The sequence below is a fragment of the Anthonomus grandis genome, chromosome 10, assembly GCF_022605725.1.
Source record: "Anthonomus grandis grandis chromosome 10, icAntGran1.3, whole genome shotgun sequence".
NCBI lineage: Eukaryota > Metazoa > Arthropoda > Insecta > Coleoptera > Curculionidae > Anthonomus > Anthonomus grandis.
In genome coordinates this window covers 6,733,771-6,758,434 of record NC_065555.1, presented here as the reverse complement: position 1 = coordinate 6,758,434, position 24,664 = coordinate 6,733,771, and the positions used below count along the sequence as shown (strand labels likewise).

At 32.1% G+C, this 24,664-nt stretch overlaps 1 protein-coding gene across 9 annotated transcripts in view; it reads right to left on the bottom strand.

Moving 5' to 3' along the window:
- LOC126741325 (protein unc-13 homolog B) overlaps nt 1–24,664 on the bottom strand; it is a 353,601-nt gene that overhangs the window by 78,015 nt on the left and 250,922 nt on the right. For all 9 annotated transcript variants that reach the window (XM_050447729.1, XM_050447724.1, XM_050447728.1 and 6 more), the window contains 3 exons: nt 20,241–20,315; nt 13,439–13,658; nt 2,803–2,923 (listed from right to left, as the gene is read on the bottom strand). In XM_050447729.1, coding sequence (XP_050303686.1) covers nt 2,803–2,923; nt 13,439–13,658; nt 20,241–20,315 — 416 coding nt within the window. The remainder of the gene's footprint in view (nt 1–2,802; nt 2,924–13,438; nt 13,659–20,240; nt 20,316–24,664) is intronic.

Sequence of the window (24,664 nt, the reverse complement as noted above, 5' to 3'; positions counted from 1 at the left end):
AAAAAAATTATTTATAAACTTGACGTTGGCATCTAACGTAATCCTCCTTTATATCATCATCGAAGGTTCAAATTTTCAATTTATCAATATCGTTTCGTTACAGAGACCAATGTGAATGGTTGACAGCATCAAATATATAAATCCTTTAAACGCAAAAATTTGATTCATAAACTTGACGTTCGCACTTAACGGTACTCCTCCTGGGTGCCGTCATGAAATATGCAAATGTTCATTTTATTAAGGACGTATCGTAAAAGACACCAACGTCAAAACAAATGGACTAACGCCACATGACACCACTACCTAACGGCTTGTACAACAAGCAACTAACGCGCTCCTCCTGTATAGAATTATAAAATAAAAAAAATTGAATTTTATTAAAGGCGTACTGTCAAAAAGACTAACGTCAAAGCAAATAGACCAAAGGTTCTTGACAACGGCTTAATAAATCCTTTTAATGTAAAAGTTTAATTTATAAACTTGACGTTCGCCCTTAATGCCACTGCCGGCGCTACTACTCCTGTATACAATATAATCATATATACATTTTTATTTTATTAAAGGCGTAAAGTAGAATAGGCCGACGTTTAACAACGTCACATTTATAAATATTTTAATAAACAAAAATTATTTATAAACTTGACGTTCGCATTTAACAGCAGTGCCAACGGAGCTCCTCCTGTATAGCATCACAGATTTACCCAATGTTTATTTTATCAACAGCGTTCTGTAGAGGAGACCTACGTCAAAGTAAATGAATCAACAACGCTTGACAACCTCAATTGTGTAAGTCTTCTTAATGAAAAAATGTGATTTATAAATTTGACGTTCATACTGCCGGCGGCGCTCCTCCTGCATAACATAATAAATTTTTATTTTATCAATAGCATACTCTCAAAGAAACGAACGTCAACGTGAGTGTATTACAGCGGTTGACAACGTCAAGTTTATAAATTCTTTTAATAAATAAATTTAATTTATAAATTTGAGGTTCACACTTAATGGTACTGCCGACGCGCTCCTCTTATATACCATCAAAAAATAACAAATTTTTATTTTATCAACGGCATACCCGAGATGAAACAAACGTCAAAGCAAGTAAATCAACGGCACTTGACAACAGTTTGATTTATAAACTTGACGTTGGCACCTAACGGCACTTCTTGGTGCTCCTACTCTATTCCATCAAAGAATTAATAAACATTCACTTAATTAACGCTGTTTCGTAGAAGAGACCAACGTCAAAGCAAACAGAACAACAACAAAAATTGATAAATCGTTTGATAAGCTTTGGCAAGCAAGGACGACTTCATCATTAACATCATGTACTACAAATTCAAACTTGTCCAATGTCAAATCGTAGAGGCCACCGACGTCAAGTTTGTAAACCCCAAGGCGCGACGTTAACAACATCATCACTTTTAATAAATTAAAACAACTGAGAAATCGAGTAGGATTTATAAACTTAACTGCGGAATTTATTGGTTGACAAACCTGTAAAAGAAGCCAAAGGCGTCAAGTTTATAAACCTTCGTTTATACTCTTAAATTTGCTATAGAATCAAAGACCAACGTCAAACGAATAGTTTTTATTTCAACGTCAAGTTTGTAAGTCCTGCAAGGTCGACGTCAAGTTTATAAACCGATCATTGCTTCTTAGACAATACGCCATAGAATTTAAAAAAATTCAGTGGAAACTTCACTTAAGCGTCGACTTGAATCAGCATAGATTTATAAACTTGACGTTGGCCCCATTAATTATTTAACCCATTATAACATAAATGAATTTTAACGTTGATGCGTAAAAACAGTTGTGGGTTTCCAACGTCGAGTTTATAAAGTCACAATTGTTTCTTTAAAAAATTTGCGAGAGAATTAAAAAAAAGATTTCACTCATTTAAGCGTCGATTTACAATTTATCTATTTAGATCTATATACTTGACTTTGGTCCGATTAATTACATAATCTATAGCAACATATAAAGAGCAAAAACAGTTAACGATTGCGAACGTCAAGTTCATCAACCGACAATTGTTTCTTTCAAAAATTTGCCATAGAATAAAAAAAAATTCAGTGAAAACTTCACTTACTGAATGAATCAACATGGATTTATAAACTTGACGTTGCCTTATTAATTACTTAATCCATTATAAGGAGTTTTAACGTGGAAGCATAAAAGCAATTGACAACTGCCAACGTCAAGTTTATAAACTTAAATAAAGTCATTCTTGAAACAATTATTGATTCCGTTGCCGTTGCCTCCACGAACGTCAAACCTGAACGGAAGCCATTGGGGACTAACGAAAATACATTTCAGCTGCTCATTATTAAGTCGGGAAACATTTGAGAGCACCTTTAACGTATATTTAGACCCTTTAGGGTAGGGAAAGGGGTGAATTGAATTATAAAGCAAAGGAGTTTTCGCATACATGTAATAATTTTTACACGCGAAAACTCCACGAAACGACTCGAGTGGTTTTAGAGAGCTTTAGGATACGGTAAGACTTAATGGCATTGCGGCATTTCCATTCGCTCTATAGACAGCATTAGTATTATTATCGCGAGGTACAGCGGGGGTAATAAAACGGTAATTTAACAGAGCAACTTTGTCAACTTTTAGTTACTGTATGGCATAATAATCGGGAGGGTTTGTGAAGTAATTGGGGAAGAAAAGGGTCAGAGAGCAAGTCAAGTCTACTTATCAGTTAATGTAAATGCTCCAAAACCGATTTTTTTTTCCTAAAAAGTTAAAAATGATCTTTTGGCGCCCAACAAAAACCGAGAGAGTAAGGCGCTTACTAACCTGATAAGCTCGAAAATTTCGGGTTTTTCTCTCTCCCTCTGCTTCATGCGTTCCTTCATTGCGGTAATGATGCTGTTCGCCTTATCTTCAGCACCGTGTTTCGAACTCTTCTCTGCCGCTCCTGGAAATAATCAGTAAATATCATTTTTTAAAATATTCTCATACGCTTAATTGGCTTTCAAGTCCAATATCTCAAAAGCTAGTGGGAATATTCTCGTAAAACAAAAGGCATAATGTTCATGAGATTATTCTTTACAAATATTCCTCATGATGTAAATTAGTTCAAGGAATATTTTCAGGATTATCGGCTCTTTTAAGTGACAGTGCTCAAGAATGTTGTTTGATTTTCAAAGTGAGCACACACTTTAAAGTCCGATATCTTAAAATCTAGTGGGAATATTAGCATGAGACAAAAAGCAGGTTATTCTGCAGTTTATTCTTTACAAATTTTTCTCATGACTTAATCTAGTACAAGAAATAATTTAAAAATCATCGGCACTTTTAGGTGATAGTGTCCAAGAATGTTGTTTGATTTTCAAGGAGAGCACTCACTTCAAAGTCCAATCTCTCAAAAGGTAGTGGGAATATTAGCATAAGACAAAAAACAGGATATTCTGGAGAATATTCTTTAAAAATGTTTCTAGTGACTTAATCTACTATAAAAAATAATTTAAAAATCATTGGCACTTTTAGGTTATAGTGCCCAAGAATGTTTGTTTGATTTTCAAGGTGATCACTCTTTTCAAAGTCCAATATCTCAAAAACTAGTATAAATATTATTATGAAACAAAAAACAGGTTATTCTAGAGAATATTCTTCATGGCCTAATCTGGTACAAGAAATAATGTAAAAATCATCGGCACTTTTAGGTGATAGTGCCCAAAAATGTTGTTTGATTTTCAAAGTATGCACTCACTTCAAAGTCGAATATCTTTAAATCTAGTGGGAATTTCATCATGAAATAAAAAGCAGGATATTCTGAAGAATATTCTTACAATTGTTCTTCATGACTTAATCTAGTAGAAGAAATAATTTACAAATCATCGGCACTTTTAGGTGATAGTGCCCGAGAATGTTGTATGATTTTCAAGGTGAGCACTCACTTCAATGTCCAATATCGCAAAATCTAGTGAGAATATTAGCAAAGAACAACAAGCAGGATATTCTGAAGAATATTCTTTACAAATATTCCTAATGACTTAATTTAGTACAAGAAATAATTTAAAAATCATCGGCACTTTTAGGTGAAAATGCCCAAAAACGATGTTTGATTTTCAAGGTGAGCACACACTTCAAAGTCCAATATCTTAAAATCTAGTGGGAATATTAACATACTACAAAAAGCAGGATATTATAAAGAATATTCTTTAAAAATATTTCTTATGGTGTAATCTAGTCCAAGGAATAGTTAAGGCACTTTTAGGTAAAAATGTCAAGAACGATGTTTGCTCTTTAAGGTGAGCACTCACTTTAAAGTAAATATCCCAAAAACTAGTGAGAATATTATCATGAAACAAAAAGCAAAATATTCAGGAGAACATTCTATACAAATGTAATTTATATTGTAAACTAGCTTCTTTGATTTTCTTTCTCTTTCAGGTACTTGAAAAAGAGAGAGACTTTCAACATTGAGAGTCCTAAAAAGATCATTTTTTTGGAAGGTCTTTGTTAGGCTGAAGAAAATTTATCTGTAGGTTTTCATGCATCCCAGCCATAAAAAATGCAAAAATTATTGGAAAATATATTGAATATCTTCTTCAATAATTATAATATATCCTACCGACTGCACCAGCCAATAACTCGTTATTTAAGGTTAATTTCTTGGTAGTCTCAATTCCTCGGTAATGCTAATCAAGCTTTAACATTTTAGTAGATAATTCTGGATCTACGTAAGCCAGTCGCAAGAAATAGATGCCATTTGACTAACAATGATTTATTTTACAATTTTAACTCAACAGCTAAAGCTAATTAAGATTTAAAATAATGGTGCCTCAATGGTACAAAACTGCCTTATAGCTTCTTTGTGAGTAGAGTTACTCTCATGACAGGTATAAATAAAGTTGAAGACTAAGTAAGGCTCTACAAGAATCTGTTAACATTGTAGGTGTTTGCATTTTGCCTTACGTCAGCAAACTCTTGCCGAGTCACGTTCAATCAGTTCAATGGATAACTTTTGACTTACGTAAGCTAGAAGCATTAAATAAATATCGTTTGATTGCTTGTGATTTACTTTACATTTTTGTACGATGATTAATGCTCTAATCCTATTGGAAATGAAGATATTTGAGATTTAAGGCAAAGTGTCAACTGACTAGATATATAAAAAAATCAGTTCCATTAGTTCCAAATTGCTTCAAATGCCTGGAAAAATTGCTTTAACTACTTGGAACTCAAGTGATTATTCCAAAGAGTTGAAACTTCTTCTTGGAGGACATTGGTGCCTTCAACTGTCCAGAAATTCCATAAAATGGCTTCGAATAGGGTCAATTGCCTGGACGTATCAAAAAGTGTCTTTTATTACTTCAAAAATCCCTCAAAATTTATTTTTTTTGTTATTGTTGTATCTTGTAAACTGTTGAAGATAATTAAACGAAACAGAAAGCAGTTTAAAGCCGAATGTTTCCTCTAAAACTTCCTAAGGTTTCATGCAAGAGTTTTGGAGTTATCAAAGATTATGCAGAACTTGTCCTCTGCATCAAAAACCTTCAATAACTCCCAAACTACCAAAGATACCGAAACAACACAAAAAAAAACCTTGATTAAACAATATGACTAAAAACCCCCTTTAGATCCTATTCCATCCCGAAGTTTCCAGGGCTTCTGCACTCGGGACTCTAAAACGCAGTAAATAACGCCGGGACAATTTAACATAAAATCGGAAACCAAACAAAGATATTATTATACGTTTGCCGGCATCGTATCCCGATATCTAGACTCTTTATACTCCCCCGGGATGGTCGGGGAATATGATCTTGAAAAGAGTCTCTCTATCTCTATCTCCCTCCCTTTACCGGATGGATTTTAGGCGAAAAGTCGAGGGAGCAGTTCAAATATTTGCGGAATTTCATTTAAAAAAATACGATATCGGTTTGATGGGGAATTATTATAATAATTATGATACAGTTTAATGGATAACTTTTGACTTATGTAAGCTAGAAGCAATAAATAAATATCGTTTGATTGCTCATGCTCTAATGCCATTGGAAATGAAGATATTTGATATGAAGATATATGAGATTTAAGGCAAAGTGTCTTAAGGCAAATTAAGGCAAACTGCCTAGATATATCAAAAAATTAGTTCCGTTAGCTCAAAATTGCCTCAAATGCCTGGAAAAATTGCTTTAACTACTTGGAACTCAAGTGATCATTCTAAAGAGTTGAAACTTCTTCTTGGAGGACATTGATGCCTTCAACTGTCTAGAAATTCCATAAAATGACTTGGACGAATTGCCTGGACGTATTAAAATGTGTCTTTACTTACTTTACCATTGTTTTATTACTTCAAAAATCCCTCAACATTTTATTTTTTTGTTATTGTGGTATCTTGTCATTTGTTGAAGATAATTTAACAAAACAGCAGTTTAAAGCCGAATGTTTCCTCTAAAACTTTCTAAGGCTTTACAAGGTTTCATGCAAGATTTTCGGAGTTATCCAAGATTATGCAGAAGTGGTGCTCTGCATCAAAAACCTTGAATTCAAAAAATTTAAAAATAGTTTATTCAATAATTGCTGAAAATACATCTTAGTAACAAAAAAAAAATTAAATGAACACACAGTTAGAACACATGTACAGTCTTGTGACATTGCTTAACTATGGAAAAGAACACATCTACTAAGGCAACTAGTGCGCCGGCGCGTAGCTTTTCTTCGTCCTTCGGTCTTGCTCTAATAATTGGTGCTATTAAGTTTTATCTTGAGTAATTTTATTAATTTACCTATACTAATCAATTTTAAAAATATAAAATCAACAAGAATCAAACTATAACAAGTATAAATAAAATAACTACAAGAAGAACATATGTACACAAGTAAAATAGTACTTATTAAAGAGCAACGTAAAATCTTCAATGAACATAAAACGACTAAGATAATATGACACAAATAAATAACGCGACTAAAATATTTGGTATGGATAAAGGCAAAAGAGGTTTTTATGCAAAGCTTGATTTCAATTCTCTATAATCAAAGTTCAAAATAAAGGCTTTTACGGCTTTTTTAAACTTTTAATGCTCTGAAGTGCATTATTTTCTTTACATCGGTAGAAAGCAGATTAAATATTTTAGGTGCCATATAAGAAATGCACTTTTGAGAGACCCTATTAATTTTTTTTGGTATTTCAGCTACTATCTGTTTTATTTCTCTAGTTTTGTACACTCCCAAACTACCAAAGCTACCGAAACAAAACAAAAAAAAACCCTTGATTAAACAATATGACTAAAAACCCTCTTTAGGTCCTATTCCGTCCAAAAGTTTTCAGGGTTTCTGCACTCGGGACTCTAAAACGCAGTAAATAACGCCGGGACAATTTAACATAAAATCGGAAACCAAACAAAGATATTATTATACGTTTGCCGGCATCGTATCCCGATATCCAGACTCTTTATACTCCCCCGGGATGGTCGGGGAATATGATCTTAAAAAGAGTCTCTCTATCTCTCTCTCCCGGATGGCTTTTAGGCGAAAAGTCGAGGGAGCAGTTCAAATATTTGCGGAATTTCATTTTAAAAAATCCGATATCGGTTTGATGGGGAATTATGATCGGGTTGCTTCTTTCCATTATTGATACTTTATCAATTCGATTAGTTTGGACTGTTGAAATGGACGTTCGGTGTAGTAGTTTTTTTTTATTTTAAAAGGGAGGATTTCAAGAGTCACGTTTCATTTAATTGTCTTTGATAGTTTCGGTTTAAATCTAATTGAACGTTTTATTATACATATCAGTATTGCTCAAAGAATTAGTAATGGATTAACAATATCTTACATCAAAAATCAGCTTTATTTGATATATGACATGATTGATACAGGAAATTGGATTCTTTATTCTTATTTATTACAATGTAAAAGAATTATTTAGAGTTGCCAGTGAATGAGGAACAACAGAAAAAGTTGGCACTGTAATGCGGCTAATGTTAAGACAAAATGGGGACAAATTGGTTGTTTAGCTCATACGATAAATTTAATTATTGTATAAAGTGCTCTAGCTCTTAATTATGTTATATATTGAAAAAAAAGTAACAGCGATTGTGTGTAAAACAAAGAATAAATACAGCACAGAATGCCTAGTCATTTTTCAGTTTTGTTTAGGTACTTGAAGGAATTTAAACTAATTGTTATATTATTCCAGGCAGTTGTGGTTCATGTCAAGAAATCACTTTAAAATGCCTGGAAAATTAAATCAAAAATTCTTCCAGGCATTTGAAGCCTATGCCTGGCAATTATTCTAGAAACTAATTAAAAATGCCGGAATATATTAAAATTTATTGTAAATATCTGGGAGTCAAACAAATGCATTCAATTGTCTAGAAAAAGTAAAAAAAATTGATGACGTCTTTAGGTTACTAGGTATTGAAAGTTACTTTTAATGACGTCTTTCGGGCATTTAAAGTAGTTTCAAATGAATGTCAGGCATCACTTTCAACTGCCTGGAAATATTTAATAATTACTTTAAATGCCTGAAAGTTAAAAAGAAGGGAAATGAACTTCTTGGGTTATTTGGGAATCAAGCTATTAACAAGAAAAATTGCATAAGAAACGCACGAAACAGGAATTTTTTGAAATGATTATATAAAAGCATTATTCACTAAAAATTATAAAAAAAATTATTAATAAGATATAATTGCATTTTAAGAATCCCTGGTAATTCATTTTTGACATTCTCACTACTCCTTATTAAAATGCATATAATTGACACTATAACAAAACTTTTGCTTATCATTGACACTTCATACTTTCACAAACAACAAGTTCCAAAATCCCCTAATAAAAATTCAAATTTTCCAGATCGTTTATCATCTGCTCGCTATAAAAGAGACCAAGACAAATTCAGCACAAGACATTTTCCTTCATTAAGTGCAATTAACTTTTAAATCCGGACTCCGGATTTAATTAATCACCCCCGGAGTCGTCAATATCGTGACGTTTTGTCTTTTTAGTGTGCCTCCCCCCCCCCTTTCCTGACTTTCTCCAACAGTGACGACTTTTTCTTTTTTATTATCAGATGATTGATTGAGCAAGTTTGCATGTTAATTATGATTATCACTGAACTCTTATTTGTAGTGGTTTTAGTACATTGTATTGATAACAGGATATAAAAATATAGGAGTGAGCTATGGAAATTTTTTTTCCAAAAAAAAAAAACGTTTTGAATTTTTGACAAATTTTGAAAAACGCTGAAATAAGTGTCATATCAAATTGTACAGAGAATATGCGTACAAAATTTCAAAATTGTATCTGGTCAATTTTTTGAGTTATGGACATTTTCTCGAATTTTTAGAAAAAAAAACATTTTTTGTAAAATTTTATTTTTTTTTATAAAAACTTGTAGAAATTTTAAGAAACGCTAAAATAGGTGTCTAATCAAATTCTCCAGAGAATATTTGTACAAATTTTCAAAATTGTATCTGGTCAAGTTTTTGACCTATAGACATTTTCTCGAATTTATAGAAAAAAAAACATTTTTTGTAAAATTTTATTTTTTTTTATAAAAACTTGTACAAATTTTGAGAAACGCTGAAATAGGTGTCTAATCAAATTCTCCAGAGAATATGTGTACAAATTTTCAAAATTGTATCTGGTCAGCTTTTTGACCTATGGACATTTTGTCGAATTTTTGGAAAAAAAAACATTTTTTTGTAAAATTTTATTTTTTTTATAAAAACTTGTATAAATTTTGAGAAACGCTGAAATAGGTGTCTAATCAAATTCTCCAGAGAATAAGTGTACAAATTTTCAAAATTGTATCTGGTCAATTTTTTGGCCTATGGAAATTTTGTCGAATTAGTAAATTAGAATTAGAAAAAAAAAACATTTATGGTAGAAAAATTTTTTTTTCAAAATTTTGTACAAATTTAAAAAAATGCTGAAATAGATATCTAATCAAATTGTCCAGAGAATATGTGTATGCATTTTCAATGTTGTATATGGTAAATTTTTTTAGTTATGGAGAGTTTGTCGAATATCTAGAAAAAAAGAAAATTTTTTGTAAAAAAAATATTTTTTTCAAAAATTTTTAGAAATTTTAAGAAACGCTGAAATAGGTGTCTAATGAAAGTCTCCAGAGAATATGTGCACAAATTTTCAAAATTGTATCTGGGCAATTTTTTAGGTTATGGACATGTTCTCGAATGTTTAGAAAAAAAAACATTTTTTGTAAAATTTAATTTTTTTTTTATAAAAACTTGTACAAATTTTGAGAAACGCTGAAACAGGTGTCTAATCAAATTCTTCAGAGAATATGTGTACAGATTTTCAAAATTGTATCTAGTCAATTTTTTGACCTACGGACATTTTCTCGAATTGTTAGAAAAAAAACACTTTTTTGTAAAATTTTATTTTTTTTATAAAAACTTGTACAAATTTTGAGAAACGCTGAAATAGGTGCCTAATCAAATTCTCCAGAGAATATGTGTACAAATTTTCAAAATTGTATCTGATTAAGTTTTTGACCTATGGACATTTTCTTGAATTTTTAGAAAAAAAAACATTTTTTGTAAAATTTTTATTTTTTTTTTATAAAAACTTGTACAAATTTTAAGAAACGCTGAAATAGGTGTCTAATCAAATTCTCCAGAGAATATGTGTACAAATTTTCAAAATTGTATCTAGTCAATTTTTTAACCTATGGACATTTTCTCGAATTTTTAGAAAAAAAAACATTTTTTGTAAAATTTTATTTTTTTTTAATAAAAACTTGTACAAATTTTGAGAAACGCTGAAATAGGTGTCTAATCAAATTTTCCAGAGAATATGTGTACAAATTTTCAAAATTGTATCTGGTCAATTTTTTGGCCTATGGACATTTTGTCGAATTAGTAAATTAGAATTATAATATAATAGAATTTTATAGAAAAAAAAACATTTATGGTAGAAAATTTTTTTTTTCAAAATTTTGTACAAATTTTAAAAAATGCTGAAATAGGTATCTAATCAAATTGTCCAGAGAATATGTGTATGCATTTTCAATATTGTATATGGTAAATTTTTTCAGTTATGGAGAGTTTGTCGAATTTCTAGAAAAAAATAAAATTTTTTGTAAAGAAAATTTTTTTTTCAAAAATTTTTAGAAATTTTAAGAAACGCTGAAATAAATGTCTAATGAAATTCTCCAGAAAATATGTGTACAAATTTTTAAAATTGTATGTGGTCAATTTTTTAAGTTATGGACATGTTCTCGAATGTTTAGAAAAAAAAACATTTTTTGTAAAATTTTATTTTTTTTTATAAAAACTTGTACAAATTTTGAGAAACGCTGAAATAGGTGTCTAATGAAATTCTCCAGAGAATCTTTGTACAAATTTTCAAAATTGTATCTAGTCAATTTTTTGACCTATGGACATTTTTTATAAAAACTTGTACAAATTTTGAGAAACGCTGAAATAGGTGTCTAATCAAATTCTTCAGAGAATATGTGTACAGATTTTCAAAATTGTATCTAGTCAATTTTTTGACCTACGGACATTTTCTCGAATTGTTAGAAAAAAAAACATTTTTTTGTAAAATTTTATTTTTTTTATAAAAACTTGTACAAATTTTGAGAAACGCTGAAATAGGTGTCTAATCAAATTTTCCAGAGAATATGTGTACAAATTTTCAAAATTGTATCTGGTCAAGTTTTTGACCTATGGACATTTTCTCGAATTTTTAGAAAAAAAAACATTTATTGTAAAATTTTATTTTTTTTATAAAAACTTGTACAAATTTTGACAAACGCTGAAATAGGTGTCTAATCAAATTCTCCAGAGAATATGTGTACAAATTTTCAAAATTGTATCTGGTCAAGTTTTTGGCCTATGAACATTTTCTCAAATTTTTAGAAAAAAAAACATTTATGGAAAAAAAAATTTTTTTTCAAAATTTTGTACAAATTTTAAAAAACGCTGAAATAGGTATCTAATCAAATGGTCCAGAGAATATGTGTATGAATTTTCAATGTTGTATATGGTAAATTTTTTCAGTTATGGAGAGTTTGTCGAATTTCTAGAAAAAAAGAAAATTTTTTGTAAAAAAAATATTTTTTTTCAAAAATTTTTAGAAATTTTAAGAAACGCTAAAATAGGTGTCTAATGAAATTCTCCAGAGAATATGTGTACAAATTTTTAAAATTGTATCTGGTCAATTTTTTAGGTTATGGACATGTTCTCGAATGTTTAGAAAAAAAAACATTTTTTGTAAAATTTTATTTATTTTTTATAAAAACTTGTACAAATTTTGAGAAACGCTGAAATAGTTGTCTAATCAAATTCTTCAGAGAATATGTGTACAGATTTTCAAAATTGTATCTAGTCAATTTTTTGACCTACGGACATTTTCTCGAATTGTTAGAAAAAAAAAACATTTTTTTGTAAAATTTTATTTTTTTTATAAAAACTTGTACAAATTTTGAGAAACGCTGAAATAGGTGTCTAATCAAATTCTCCAGAGAATATGTGTACAAATTTTCAAAATTGTATCTGGTCAGCTTTTTGACCTATGGACATTTTCTCGAATTTTTAGAAAAAAAAACATTTTTTTGTAAAATTTTATTTTTTTTATTAAAACTTGTATAAATTTTGAGAAACGCTGAAATAGGTGTCTAATGAAATTCTCCAGAGAATATGTGTACAAATTTTTAAAATTGTATGTGGTCAATTTTTTGGCCTATGAACATTTGGCCGAACTATGAACATTTATTGTAGAAACATGTTTTTTTTTTCAAAATCTTATACAAATTTAGAAAAACGCTGAAATAGGTATCTAATCAAATCGTCCAAAGAATACGTGTACAAGTTTTTCAAATTGCATCTGTCAATTTTTTGACTTATGGACATTTGTCCAATTAAAAAAAAATATTTTTTAACGTCACAACTCACATTAAACCCTTAACATGTTATATGGGATATAGACCATAAGTAATATCATTTGCCCCATTTAACGCCCCAACTCGAAAACATATTATTACTATGCTCCTGGGTTTTCCCTGCCATACATGCATGTACAGTAAGTATAATAACAACAGCTCAAACTCCTTATCGATTTTCTGTCACGTGGGGCGAAAGTAACGGTTTATAATTTTCCTTATCATATATTCATTATAATTATTATTGTATGCAATAGTAAAACCCTTGCTGGAGTAACGCTTAGGTATATCCGCATATGCATGTATGTACACCCTATATATAAACTACATTAATTAATTAAATTTGATGGACTTATGGAGTATTTTTAGAAAGTAGTTTACCCCCGCAGGTGGATGCAATACACTCAACTTTTATGGATGAAAATCGACCATACTGTCGGTTGTTGCCGCCCTTAAATAAATATTTAGTTTTTCTCCATAAGGATATTAAATTCAATATTATATAGGGAGCAAGTGGGTAATTGGAAGGAGGGTGGTTTAAAACAACTAAAGCGAGGGTGGAAATCAGTAGTTTTTACTCACTTTGTAAACAGTCGGCGTTCAGTAAATCCTTACACTTCTCGTGGCATTTCACTCCGCACTCGGTGCACCTCACCCCCTGCCTCGCTATTCCCCATAGAAGACCCTCACACTCGTAACAGTAAGTGGGCGAGGTGGCGGTCCAGGGGACGAAGTTGTGAGGAGTCGTGCAACTTATCGGATAAATCAGGGCCTGGAGGGTCTTTTTATAAACGTGCATTTTCTGGGAAAAAAAAACTTTTTGTACAAGGTGTTTTTGAGAGAGACTCTGTCATATGTATATCCATTCTTGTTTCGCACATAACAAAAGAGGCACAGCGAGGTAGCCTATGGAGAATAATTGACGCGTGCCAACTGTTCTCGATAACTTATGATACTATTTTAGAAAATTACTAAAAAGTCGCTAAACATGTTCAAATTATTGGCATTTATGGTAAAAGCGTTATACTTAAGAATCGATAAAAAACGATCAAATGTAGTTAATTTTCCGAAATACAGCGGTCAGGGGTTGGGGCGTGCCTTTTTTCCCTCCTCCCTCTCCTTCACCCGAAGGAGCCATTTTGAATTAGGATTTACGTAATGAAAGGAATCTTTTTTTGTTCAATTTATAGAGGAAAAACCAAAGCACACAATAGGCCAGCAACGCTTATCCGACGGAAAAGTATATAAACCGAAAACAAAAGAAAAACAACGAAAAAAAAAACAAACGAAAACTTGGCGTGTTTTCGGTCCGTAATGAATTTCAAAACTCCCGGGAAAGAAATTAAGTCTGATCCGGTTTTAAACAATGGCCGACTTTACCCTATTGAATTTACCCCGTTTTTAAGGTTACTTACACCATTTTAACGTTAATTAAGCGAAAGTGTTAGGTCTGGATTAACCCCCTAATTATATTTGGAAATGGCATACCATAATTGTGTGCATACTGTCCATTTTACTGTTTACCATGGTCCAATATTCCGGAAGTTCGGCGGAATAGATTAATGTTTGGTTTAAGGTTAACAATATTGACATTATTAAATTACCTTCACTGCATTTTCAAGTTAGACCTATTTATCTTAGGATGCTTATTAGGCACAAAAACAAGTTATATGTACAAAAAACTTTTAAAATCTCAAATGGCAACATTGCATTAGAATATAGTTGTCTCAGTTGGATAATATAGCTGGAGATTTAAATATAAACAAAATAAAACTAAGCTTAGGAGATTAAATTTTTAATTTTTGCGCAATTATTAAGTTTAAAGAGATAGGCCTTACATTTAAAAAAATACTAGTATTGCTCTTTCGCAAGTAAAGAAATTAGTTACAGATCAAAATGAAAAAATAAAATTAATTAAGGATTACCATGCTAACCTTATATTGGGCAGACATTGTGGCCAAAAACGACTTATATGTTACGCGACGTCGACAATTTTATAAAAAAGTCATAAATGCCAAGTACACAAAATTAAAATTAAACTTGATGAACCACTAGTAATTACCCAACCCCCCAAAAGCCTTTTGATATTGTCTGTATAGATACAATCGGCAGATTTCCCAAATCTGACGACGGTTTCGAATATGCGGTAACTATACAATGATGCAAACTAACAAAATACGTAGTAATTATTCCAATATCAGATAAACAAGCTTCAACTGTTGCAAAAGCTATTGTTAAAAATTTCATTCTTATTTATGGTCCTATGCGAGAAATTAGGACAGATATGGGAACCGAATATAAAAACCAGGTATTTGAAAATGTCACTAAATTCCTAAAAATAAATCATAAAATCTCAACAGCTTATCATAGCCAAACAGTTGGAGGCTGTGAACGAAATCATCGCGTATTAAATGAATATTTAAGGATATACATTAACGATTCAAAAACATACTGGTCTACATGGACTCAATACTACGCATTTTGTTACAACACGACACCAAGTTCTTATCATGATTTTACCCCGTTCGAGCTGGTATTTGGAAAAAAAGCTGATTTTCAAGACTCATTGAATAACCCTCAAGTTGATCCATTGTACAATACAGATACGATCAAGAATTTCGTTATAGGCTACAGTTGGAACATAAAATGGCAGGGGAGTTTCTTAAACGAGCAAAGTTGGACAGAAAAGCCCAACTTGACATAAACGCAAAAGTATCCAATTTGAGTCCAGGTGATTTAGTTACGGTTACAAATGAAAGCCGGCATAAATTTGACTCGTGGCACAATGGTCCTTTTTCAGTTATCGGCACAGAAGGCCCAAACTGCACTATAAAGGAAAATCAATTACTTTACACAAAAACCGCGTGAGAAAATATTTTCCATAAATAAGATTAATTTGATGTTTTTGTAGTTACATTATATTCATGTACTTATAATTTATTGTTTATGTACTTATGGGAGTATTTTTAAGTAAGAAATTTAATCATATATACTGACTTTGCAAAGTCGCTTATAGGTATTTTAAGGTTTTTATAGGTTTTTCAAGTCTTTTTTTTATTAAGTTAAGCTTAACTTTAAGAATCGGTAGGTTAAGTAATAAATGTAATTCAACATTTAAAAAATGTTTAATGTTTTATATTTTCCCAAAGAATGACCTTCACAAGTGGCCATAGTGAAGGTCCTTCTCCAAAAGAGGATGATGTAAAGGAATTATTTATAATATTAGGCAAATTCTTTAAAAGCAAAGTAGGTTATATTTTATTTATTATAAACATTAATAGTTGGTTGCAATAATTAGTCGATCTAGTATATCTTCTTTGTTTTACTTGCCCTTAGTACCCGGCTATTACACGTTGTCGACTTAGTCTGTACGTTGCAATCGACGATGTCGATCGACAAAATTAGTCGATTTGTTTTCCATCGCTTGTCGGTAAACATGAAAGAGCAGTCGATCGACTTTAGTGTGTGGACGTGTTTTCGACATTCGACAAAGTGTTAAAGTAGGAGTAGGTACTCAGTGACGTCTTGCCTTATTGACATCGTGGCCGTGTGTTTTCGCTGGAGAAATGGAATGGGAACAAGCTAAAGTCATAGCCTTTATTGAGGCATACAAACTAAAAACAAATATATGGGATTCTAAAACCAAAAACTATAAGAACAGGAACTTGAGGTACGATGCCCTTATGGAAATTGGTAAAGAATTTAACATCGAGAAGCAAGCGGTAGAACAAAAAATTAAAAATCTTCAAAGTCAATCTGCAAGAGAAGTAAAAAAAATAAAGGACAGCAAGAAATCTGGCTCTGGTACGGAGAATGTGTATAAAAGTAAATGGTTTGCTTTTGAAAGTATGAAACTTTTACTAGACAAAAATAAGCCCAGGGAGATGTTGGATTCACAGATACGTAGAGTTTGAGAGCTTATCTATATATTTTTAAAGCCTGTTTTGAAATTTTAAAAAGATACATTAGTGAGTGGTACGAATCTCGAGTTGATAAAAATCATAACGTTACAGCAAGACGCTCCTTTATGGGAAGGGCAGGTCTATAATTGGTGTCTTCTTTACAAATTTTTGGCCCGACTTCTAGTAATAAATATTCAAATTCACCTTCTGACATTCGAAAAAATTTCTAAAACCACCATTGCACCTGTATTCAAGGCTCAATATGTTTATGTCATCTTTTTTTAAATCGTCTATCAAATTACTAGCATTGTATCTAGTTCTACTTTGAAGACTTGGTCGAACCCAAAGTCTTCTTTTGCACGCAATTTTTTTAGTCGCGATAATAATATACGCGGCACATGCAAGAATTACGTCTTCTTCGTCGGACATGTTGATTTGACTGATCGACAAACATTTGTGTCGACTCTGGTGTGGACAGATGCAGTTTTTGTCGCTTGTTGATCAACAATGGCGATAGACATAGTCGATCGACAGTGTCGACTCGGTGTGGACGCTTTATATCGAGGAGTTTTGGAGATATTTGAGTTTTCGTGTGGCCAGTTGTCTTTTTTTCTAAAAGTCTGGATAATTTCAAGATTTGTGGATGAAATGGTGGGGAACTACAACAAGAATTTTAGAGAGTTTCTCAGTTAATTAAATGGTTTTGCTTTTATTGGATTTCCTTGGATAGTTTTGGAAATATTTGAGCTTTTGTATTGGTCAATTTTTTTGAATTAAAACTTTTTGTCGCAATTAAAAAAAAGCGCACATTTTTTTCCAAAAATAATTTTTTTCTCAAAATCTTGTACAAATTTTGAAAAACGTTGAAATAAATGACCAAGCAAATTGTTCAAAGAATATGTGTACACATTTTCGAAATTTTATCTGATCAATTTGTTGAGTTATGAACATTTGGTCAAATTTTTAGAATTTTTAGAATAAAAAAAACAGTTTTTCCAAAATTTGTTTTTTCAAAATCCTGTACGAATTTTGAAAAACGCTGAATTAGGTGTCTAATCAAATTGTTCAAAGAATTTGTGTACAAATTTTCAACATTGTATCTAGTCAATATATTGAGTTATGAACATTTTATCAAATTAAAAAAAAAACAAATTTTTTGCAAAAATTTTTTTTTATATTTTGATTCAGGAAAATTTTGATTTTTTCTTTGGTTTCAAAATCATTTATTTTTAAAAAGTAGTATTTTTGCGCTATTTTGAAAACATCCACCATTACCCAAAAAATAATTTTTGTTTTATTTTTTGAAGAAAAGACATTATAACTGTTAAATTATCACTCCTCAGAGTTCCATGAATTAAAAAATCATTTTTTTTTGAAGAAGGCATTTGTTAAAATATATCGAAAACCATCAAAGGTACAACCTTCAAGATCTCCCCATTAAACTCAGAGGGTCCAGAGTGCGAAAACCGGGCTTTTTTACTAACAAAAACCCCTAATCGGTAAAACCCCATGAAATCTCTAAAACTATTGGGTCTATTTAAGTGAAATAAACCGAAAAATATTCAGAAACCACTTCTCTATTAATAACAAAACATCGAATTTTAATATAAGCAAAACTACACACCCCACAAAAATTTTCGCATCACAAGTATTTTAAGATATTTTTACTATTTTTTGGGACAAAAATGATCGAAAACGTTCTAAGCAAATAGTGTTATTCTAAAGTGAAAATTTAAATTTATTGTTAATAATGGATGTGCCTGAACGTTTAACAAGACATGTGACTAATGAAGAAGCCGCTAGAATCATTGCGCTCATAGAAGATGGCCTCAGTCAAAGATACGTCGCTCGGATAATGGGAGTTCAACAAAGCACCAGTTGTTAATCGCTACCAAGAAACAGGACAACTATCCAGACGACCCGGACAAGGCCGCACATGGCTGCTCGTAATGTCCGAATAAGCCTACAGACAGTTCGAAATAGGCTGAGAGAAGCAGGTTTACGAGCCAGAGTGCCAGCTAGAGATCCACGTCTTACCAGAGAACATCGAGTAGCAAGATTGCAATTTGCTAGAGAACACGCAAATTGGAATATTCAAGATTGGTCCAATATTTTATTCACGGATGAATCAAAATTTTGTCTGTATTCATCAGATAGGCGTGTACCAGTATATAGGCGACGTGGTGAACGGCACGATCAGGTTAATTTGGTCAAACTGAAAGCTTTGGTGGAGGCTCGGAGGATGGTTTGGGGCGGAATTTCTTTTGAGGGTTGCACGGAGCTAGTACCGCAGTGAATGATGGAAAACGAAATGCTGACAGGTACATAACCGATATCCTAGAACCCCATGTAGTGCCCTATATGCCATATATCGGTGATAATTCTGTGCTAATGCATGATAATGCTTGTCCACACGCTGCTAGAGTTGTTCGGCAATACTTAGAAGAGGTCGAGATACCCACCCTAAATTGGCCTGTACGTAGCCCGGACCTTAATCCGATAGAACATGTCTGGGACCATCTAGGATGGCAAATTCAGCAACATCCAGCATGATGCACTAGATCAGCACCTAGATGATCTTCAAAATGTTCTTTTTGACTTCTGGGCAAACGTGCCGCAAGAATACCTCCAGAACATGTTTAGAAGCTGTGATTAGAGCCAAAGGGCGGTAACACACGCTATTAGAAATTCGTTGGCTTAAATAAATTTTTTTTTTGTATACATGTTTTGTACAATTTTTTTGATTTTTGTATGTTTTGGTAAATCAAAATGTTTGTCCTCTGTAGATTGAACTGATTTAGAATAAATGTTGCAAAAGTATTATTTGGTGATTTAATTATCAATATCAATAAAATTTAAAAAAACTGGAAAAAAATTTAAAATATTTAAGAAGACATAATAAGGGATGCGATAATTTTTGTGGGGTGTGTATTTATTTGAGGTGCAAATATACAAATCGATAACGAGGTTTGGGGGTCAAAGTTTTTAAAAAAATAGTGTATAAATATAACTCCTTCCATCGTATTTACATTTAAACAAATCAGCGCATTTACATGTTTTTATTGATATGAGCAAAAATTCTCTTAATACAGTGGCTGTTGATATAAAAAAAGTGATCACTTAGGAATGTATTTTTAATTTAGTAACCCTGTATTTTTAGAAAATATTCATTTTATCTCGTACAGTTGACCCTATTTTACACATTGGATTTCCTTGGATATAACTCCCACACTTCTGAATGAAACGGTTTGGAAGCAGAACAAGAATTCTAGAGTGATTCTTGGTTAATAAAATGCTTTTGGTTTTATTAGATTTCCTTGGATACTATTGGAGATATTGGATTTTTTGTGAGGTTTATATAAAGTTAGAATTTTTTTATGAAATACTATCTCAATTGATTAAAGGCATTAGACACAAAAGTGGTCAAAAGGCACGCCCCTTTAAGGTATAACTTACTTACTTACTTATAACTGATAACTTACCAATTCTTCGTCGTTCAAAGTGGCCCTGGGTACAGCCGACGTCAGTCCGGCATTTCTCTTGGTAGCAGCCATGGTCTGTCAAAAAAAGAACAAAAAGAAATCCGTAAAATTGAACGATTTTTTTTGCGTAATCGGCAACACCGCATCAGCCGATTTTCGATGCGGCGTTGCACAGTTTCCGCTAAAACCAAAAGAAGCAGAAAGCAAGGTTCCGTTCATATACTGGGGGGGATAGAAAGGAGATGCACGTAAGGACTTTTTTGAGCCACCCTGTATATAAACAGACAATTTTTTTGCCAATAATTTCAGCTCGCCAAGGCTCCTTGAAAAGTGTGGTTAATTATTAATATGTATTGGCAAAGTTGCCAGGTTTCATCGATGAAATAAAACGAAAATTATTAGATCTTAAACTGAATAAAAATTCCCTGTATATCCGAAAAGAAACCTGGCAACATTGCCGATGTTTTTTTTTAAATACCTTAAAAGTGTCATAAGCAAATTGCATTTAATAAATTTAATGGAAAAACAGTGTTTAAAAAGTGGGAAAACAAGAGTAAAAAAATTAGTATGACGTCATCACTAATCAAAGCCAATAATCTACAAGTAAGCAAGCTATATTATATACATATACACAAAATAAGCCGGCGAGGTTGCCATACTTAAAAGAAATCCCTATATATTATTGAACAAAACTACCCCAGTCGCAATATGTTGTTGTCACGCCCATATTTCGACTTTTTTTGACACATGACAATTGACACATGTCACTAAAAAAAAAGAAAAAAATATTATCGGCAACCATAATAGTAATTGTTAATTACTGAAGGAATATTATTTTTTGTATCTGATCAATCAATATTACCCGAGGCCATTTTTTGAAGCAGAAAAAGTTGTTTAATGGTACAAAGGTTTTTTTAAACTCATTTCTCGGTTTCAAAAGTTAAATATTTATTTTTTGTAACATAAAAAATATAAAAAGGAAATGTGAAAAAATCAGTATTGATAACAATCTGTTTTAATTGAGTGGAGTACCCGCAGGTTGTGACATTTAGTAGATTTCTCAAGTTGGGCCCGTCTTAGAATTCGAATTTCCCACGTCTTCTTTCAAATCTGATTGGTTAGACAGTCGTGTTGCCACTAGTTATGGCTTACAAATTAGTTCGAATTATTGCACCTTCAGTAGAGGGCCAACATTTCTTCGCGTTAACAAGGCAATCCGCACTTCTCTATATTTGCGTTCTGTGCCCTGATGTATAGACAAGCGTAAATTATAGTAGGCAGCCAGCATGCGTCGTGCAAAATCTACGTAAGCGGAAAAGAGATGGAAATAAGAACTAATACCTTGAGCACCTGGAGATTTTGGAAGCGTCGAGGGCGCATACCATCAAATAGAGAAAACAAACAAACACGACACGTTAGTTTGTGGTTTCGCCGTAGTGGGCGAGGGCAGGAGTGTCGTGAGGAGTTTATTTAAATTTTTCTAATTAATTAATTAAATTAAACAGACAATGTCCTCACGCCACCCCTGGAAGAAAAGTATACAAAAGTTCACAATAACGATGATGTACATAAAACATTTATACATACAGTTGGGGTGGTTTCCAAAAAAAAGTTAATTTAATTAACAAGACAACTTTTTTTAACAAAACATTTTTTGAAAACCACACTAAATTCAATACCGAGGATATTCTTATACAACAATTTAATTAACTCCCATATTTGTAGGCATGTAGTACATTCAAACAACAAGCAGCTGCAATTACATAATTAATATTAAACAAATATGGGTGTCAATTCATGAAAACTGTATTAAATTAACACAAACTTTGGCTTAATTAAATTTTCAGCCAGTTTATCGACAAACCACTTTTAGGAGAGTAATAATAATAGAGAGAGAAGATGAAGATATTCAGTAGGAAGATTATTATACATAAACATTTATTATTAATGCTTGTAGATGTCCAAATTTAAAATTGTACATTCTGTGTTAAATCTTCTTAGGCTAAAACTAGACAGAAAAGTTTAGACACGTCCCGAAAACCAAACAACAAACAAACCTAACAAACTTTAATTAAATACTGTGTGACTTTCCCGAAAGCCTTAAGGCGATTTGCTTTAGGTCAAATGACAAAGTGGGTCGACTATGGCCCTGTTAATTAGCTGGATTAACTTGAAGCACACTTTTTTTTTACAACTTACCAGGGAAAGTTAATAATTGGGAAAAATTTATTCTAATCCCCTTCGAGAGCCACATTTCTCATTGAACATAAGAATAACATTAAGTAGCCTTGCTGAGACATAAGGTAAACGTTCCTATTATCGGCACCTTTAGCTTGTTAGAGTGCCTTTGGGCATCATTTTAATTCATTTATTAAATAAAATATTTGCCCAACCTATATTCTGAGTATTTATTTGGCTAGTAAAATGTATCATATTTTAGACGGACTGTTTATTTTAACCTAAAATAAACATATGCTACTCATAAAAGGAAATAAATAAGAAGCCTCCTCTGTCCAGATTATCGGCCACCTAAATAAAAGCATGCTCTAGTTTTCGGCATATATAAGATCCTTTTATCGGCATAGAATATTACTACTTAGCTATCTAAGTAGTCAATAGATAATATTATGTAGGTAGAAAACGAAATTTGTTAAGAGTTCATTCTCAAATATTATATTAATAAATATATTAAATTTTAAAGCTAAAATTAAAATAAAAGCACCATTTATTTAATTGCCAAAAATTTATTAAACATAGGTATCCATTAATTTCTAATCACTGACAAAAGGGACACTGAAGTTCATCTTTATCACTCTCTGTTAAACCAAGACAAGCCTCATGGTAGTATTTCAGACAGAAAGTACACAGACGCATGTTGAGCTGTTCGTCAGTATCGCACAATGTACAATACCAAGATTCTTCTAAAGGTTTAGATGTTGAAGCTTCAGTGGTTAAATGCCCAGTGACTGCAATATTTTCTTGTGTAGAAAACAGGTCCCTCTTAACATTTTGTACTTTATTTGTCACTCTTCGGTTAGAAATTCTTCTTGAAACCTTTTGTGGAACAACAGTCTTAGTCTTAACCTTCTTCTTTTCGTTTCCCACTTCTTTCTTTTGGCTACGCCTTATCTTTCTTTCTAGCTTTAGCTGTTCTTCTTGTTTCTTCTTTTCTTCTTTTTTTTGATAATATTGTTGCCACTGAGATGAAGTTGCTACAGCAGGTACCCTATCCTTAACTGGTTTAGGCTTAGCAGAGTTTTTCTTAGGTGTAGGCCAAAATAAAATTTTCTTGAATGGAGTCGGAACAGATTCATCTAAAGCAACATTTTGTTGCAAAGGCGACATTTTTTTTCTAAATTCGAGTTTTTCTCGCTTATAGAATCTTTTTTATTGCTGGGCATTGTCGTAATTTGGTCAGAGCCAATTTGTTGAAAGTTTTGTTTTACAGGAGAAGAAATATCATGCCAAGAGTTTACCACATGTACGTCATGTTGAGATTCATCGAATGTATTTGCAATTATGATGGGAATATCTTCAGCAACACCTACTGGAAGAGATAAATTTGTACAGTCAATCATTTCTGTAACATCAATTACAGTGTCTTCTTGAAGTTGATTATCCACTTGTGACTCGTCATTCATTAATTTGTCATTTTCATTGACACCTGTGACATCCATTTCGTTGTAAAATTCTGCCTCTGTAGAAGAATCACCCGCGGCAAAGTCTTCTTAGAAATCATTTTCATTTAAGTCTTCTTGGAGTTCATTTTCACCTTGTGCTTCATCAACAAATTTTACTATTGCATTGGTATGTTTATTGGCTCCTTAGGTCTTCATTTTTATCCAGAGTGAAAACAGGCTAGTATGTTCTATTGGTCCTTCCCAGACTGGCCCGCAAAGCTGAAATAATCTAAGGGTCTCTGGTGGAATATATTGTTCCACGCTTCTTAAAGCTGCTTGTGATTTTGTAGGCTGTTCAGGATTCTCTCGATGATTTTGTGCTCCGGTTTCCGTTTTGAAATATTTGGAAAATTTTATATTCTCAACATTGAAGGGAACAAGCCCGCAGGTTCGAAACCCGTTTTTAATTAAATCTGGGATATTGGTCATTTTTTGAAAAGTGGATTCCAAGATAGGCGCAAATAAGTCTTTGGTAATCTTATGGCCTTGGTTTTCCATTCTCCATCGGTGTACGCTCTTTTTCCACTCAAGTTTCAATGGTCGGAACACAGCCACGTCGAGTGGCTGCAAAATATGTGTTGCGTTGGGACAAAGAGCTATTAGGATGATATTATTTTTACTGCAAAATTCGCTAAGGGACATCGTCAGGTGAGATGTGTGTGTGTCCATCCAAGAACAATATAACTGGAAACTGGACTTTCTGAGCAACTAACCAAGGGTGAAATATATTGGCGATGTACTCAA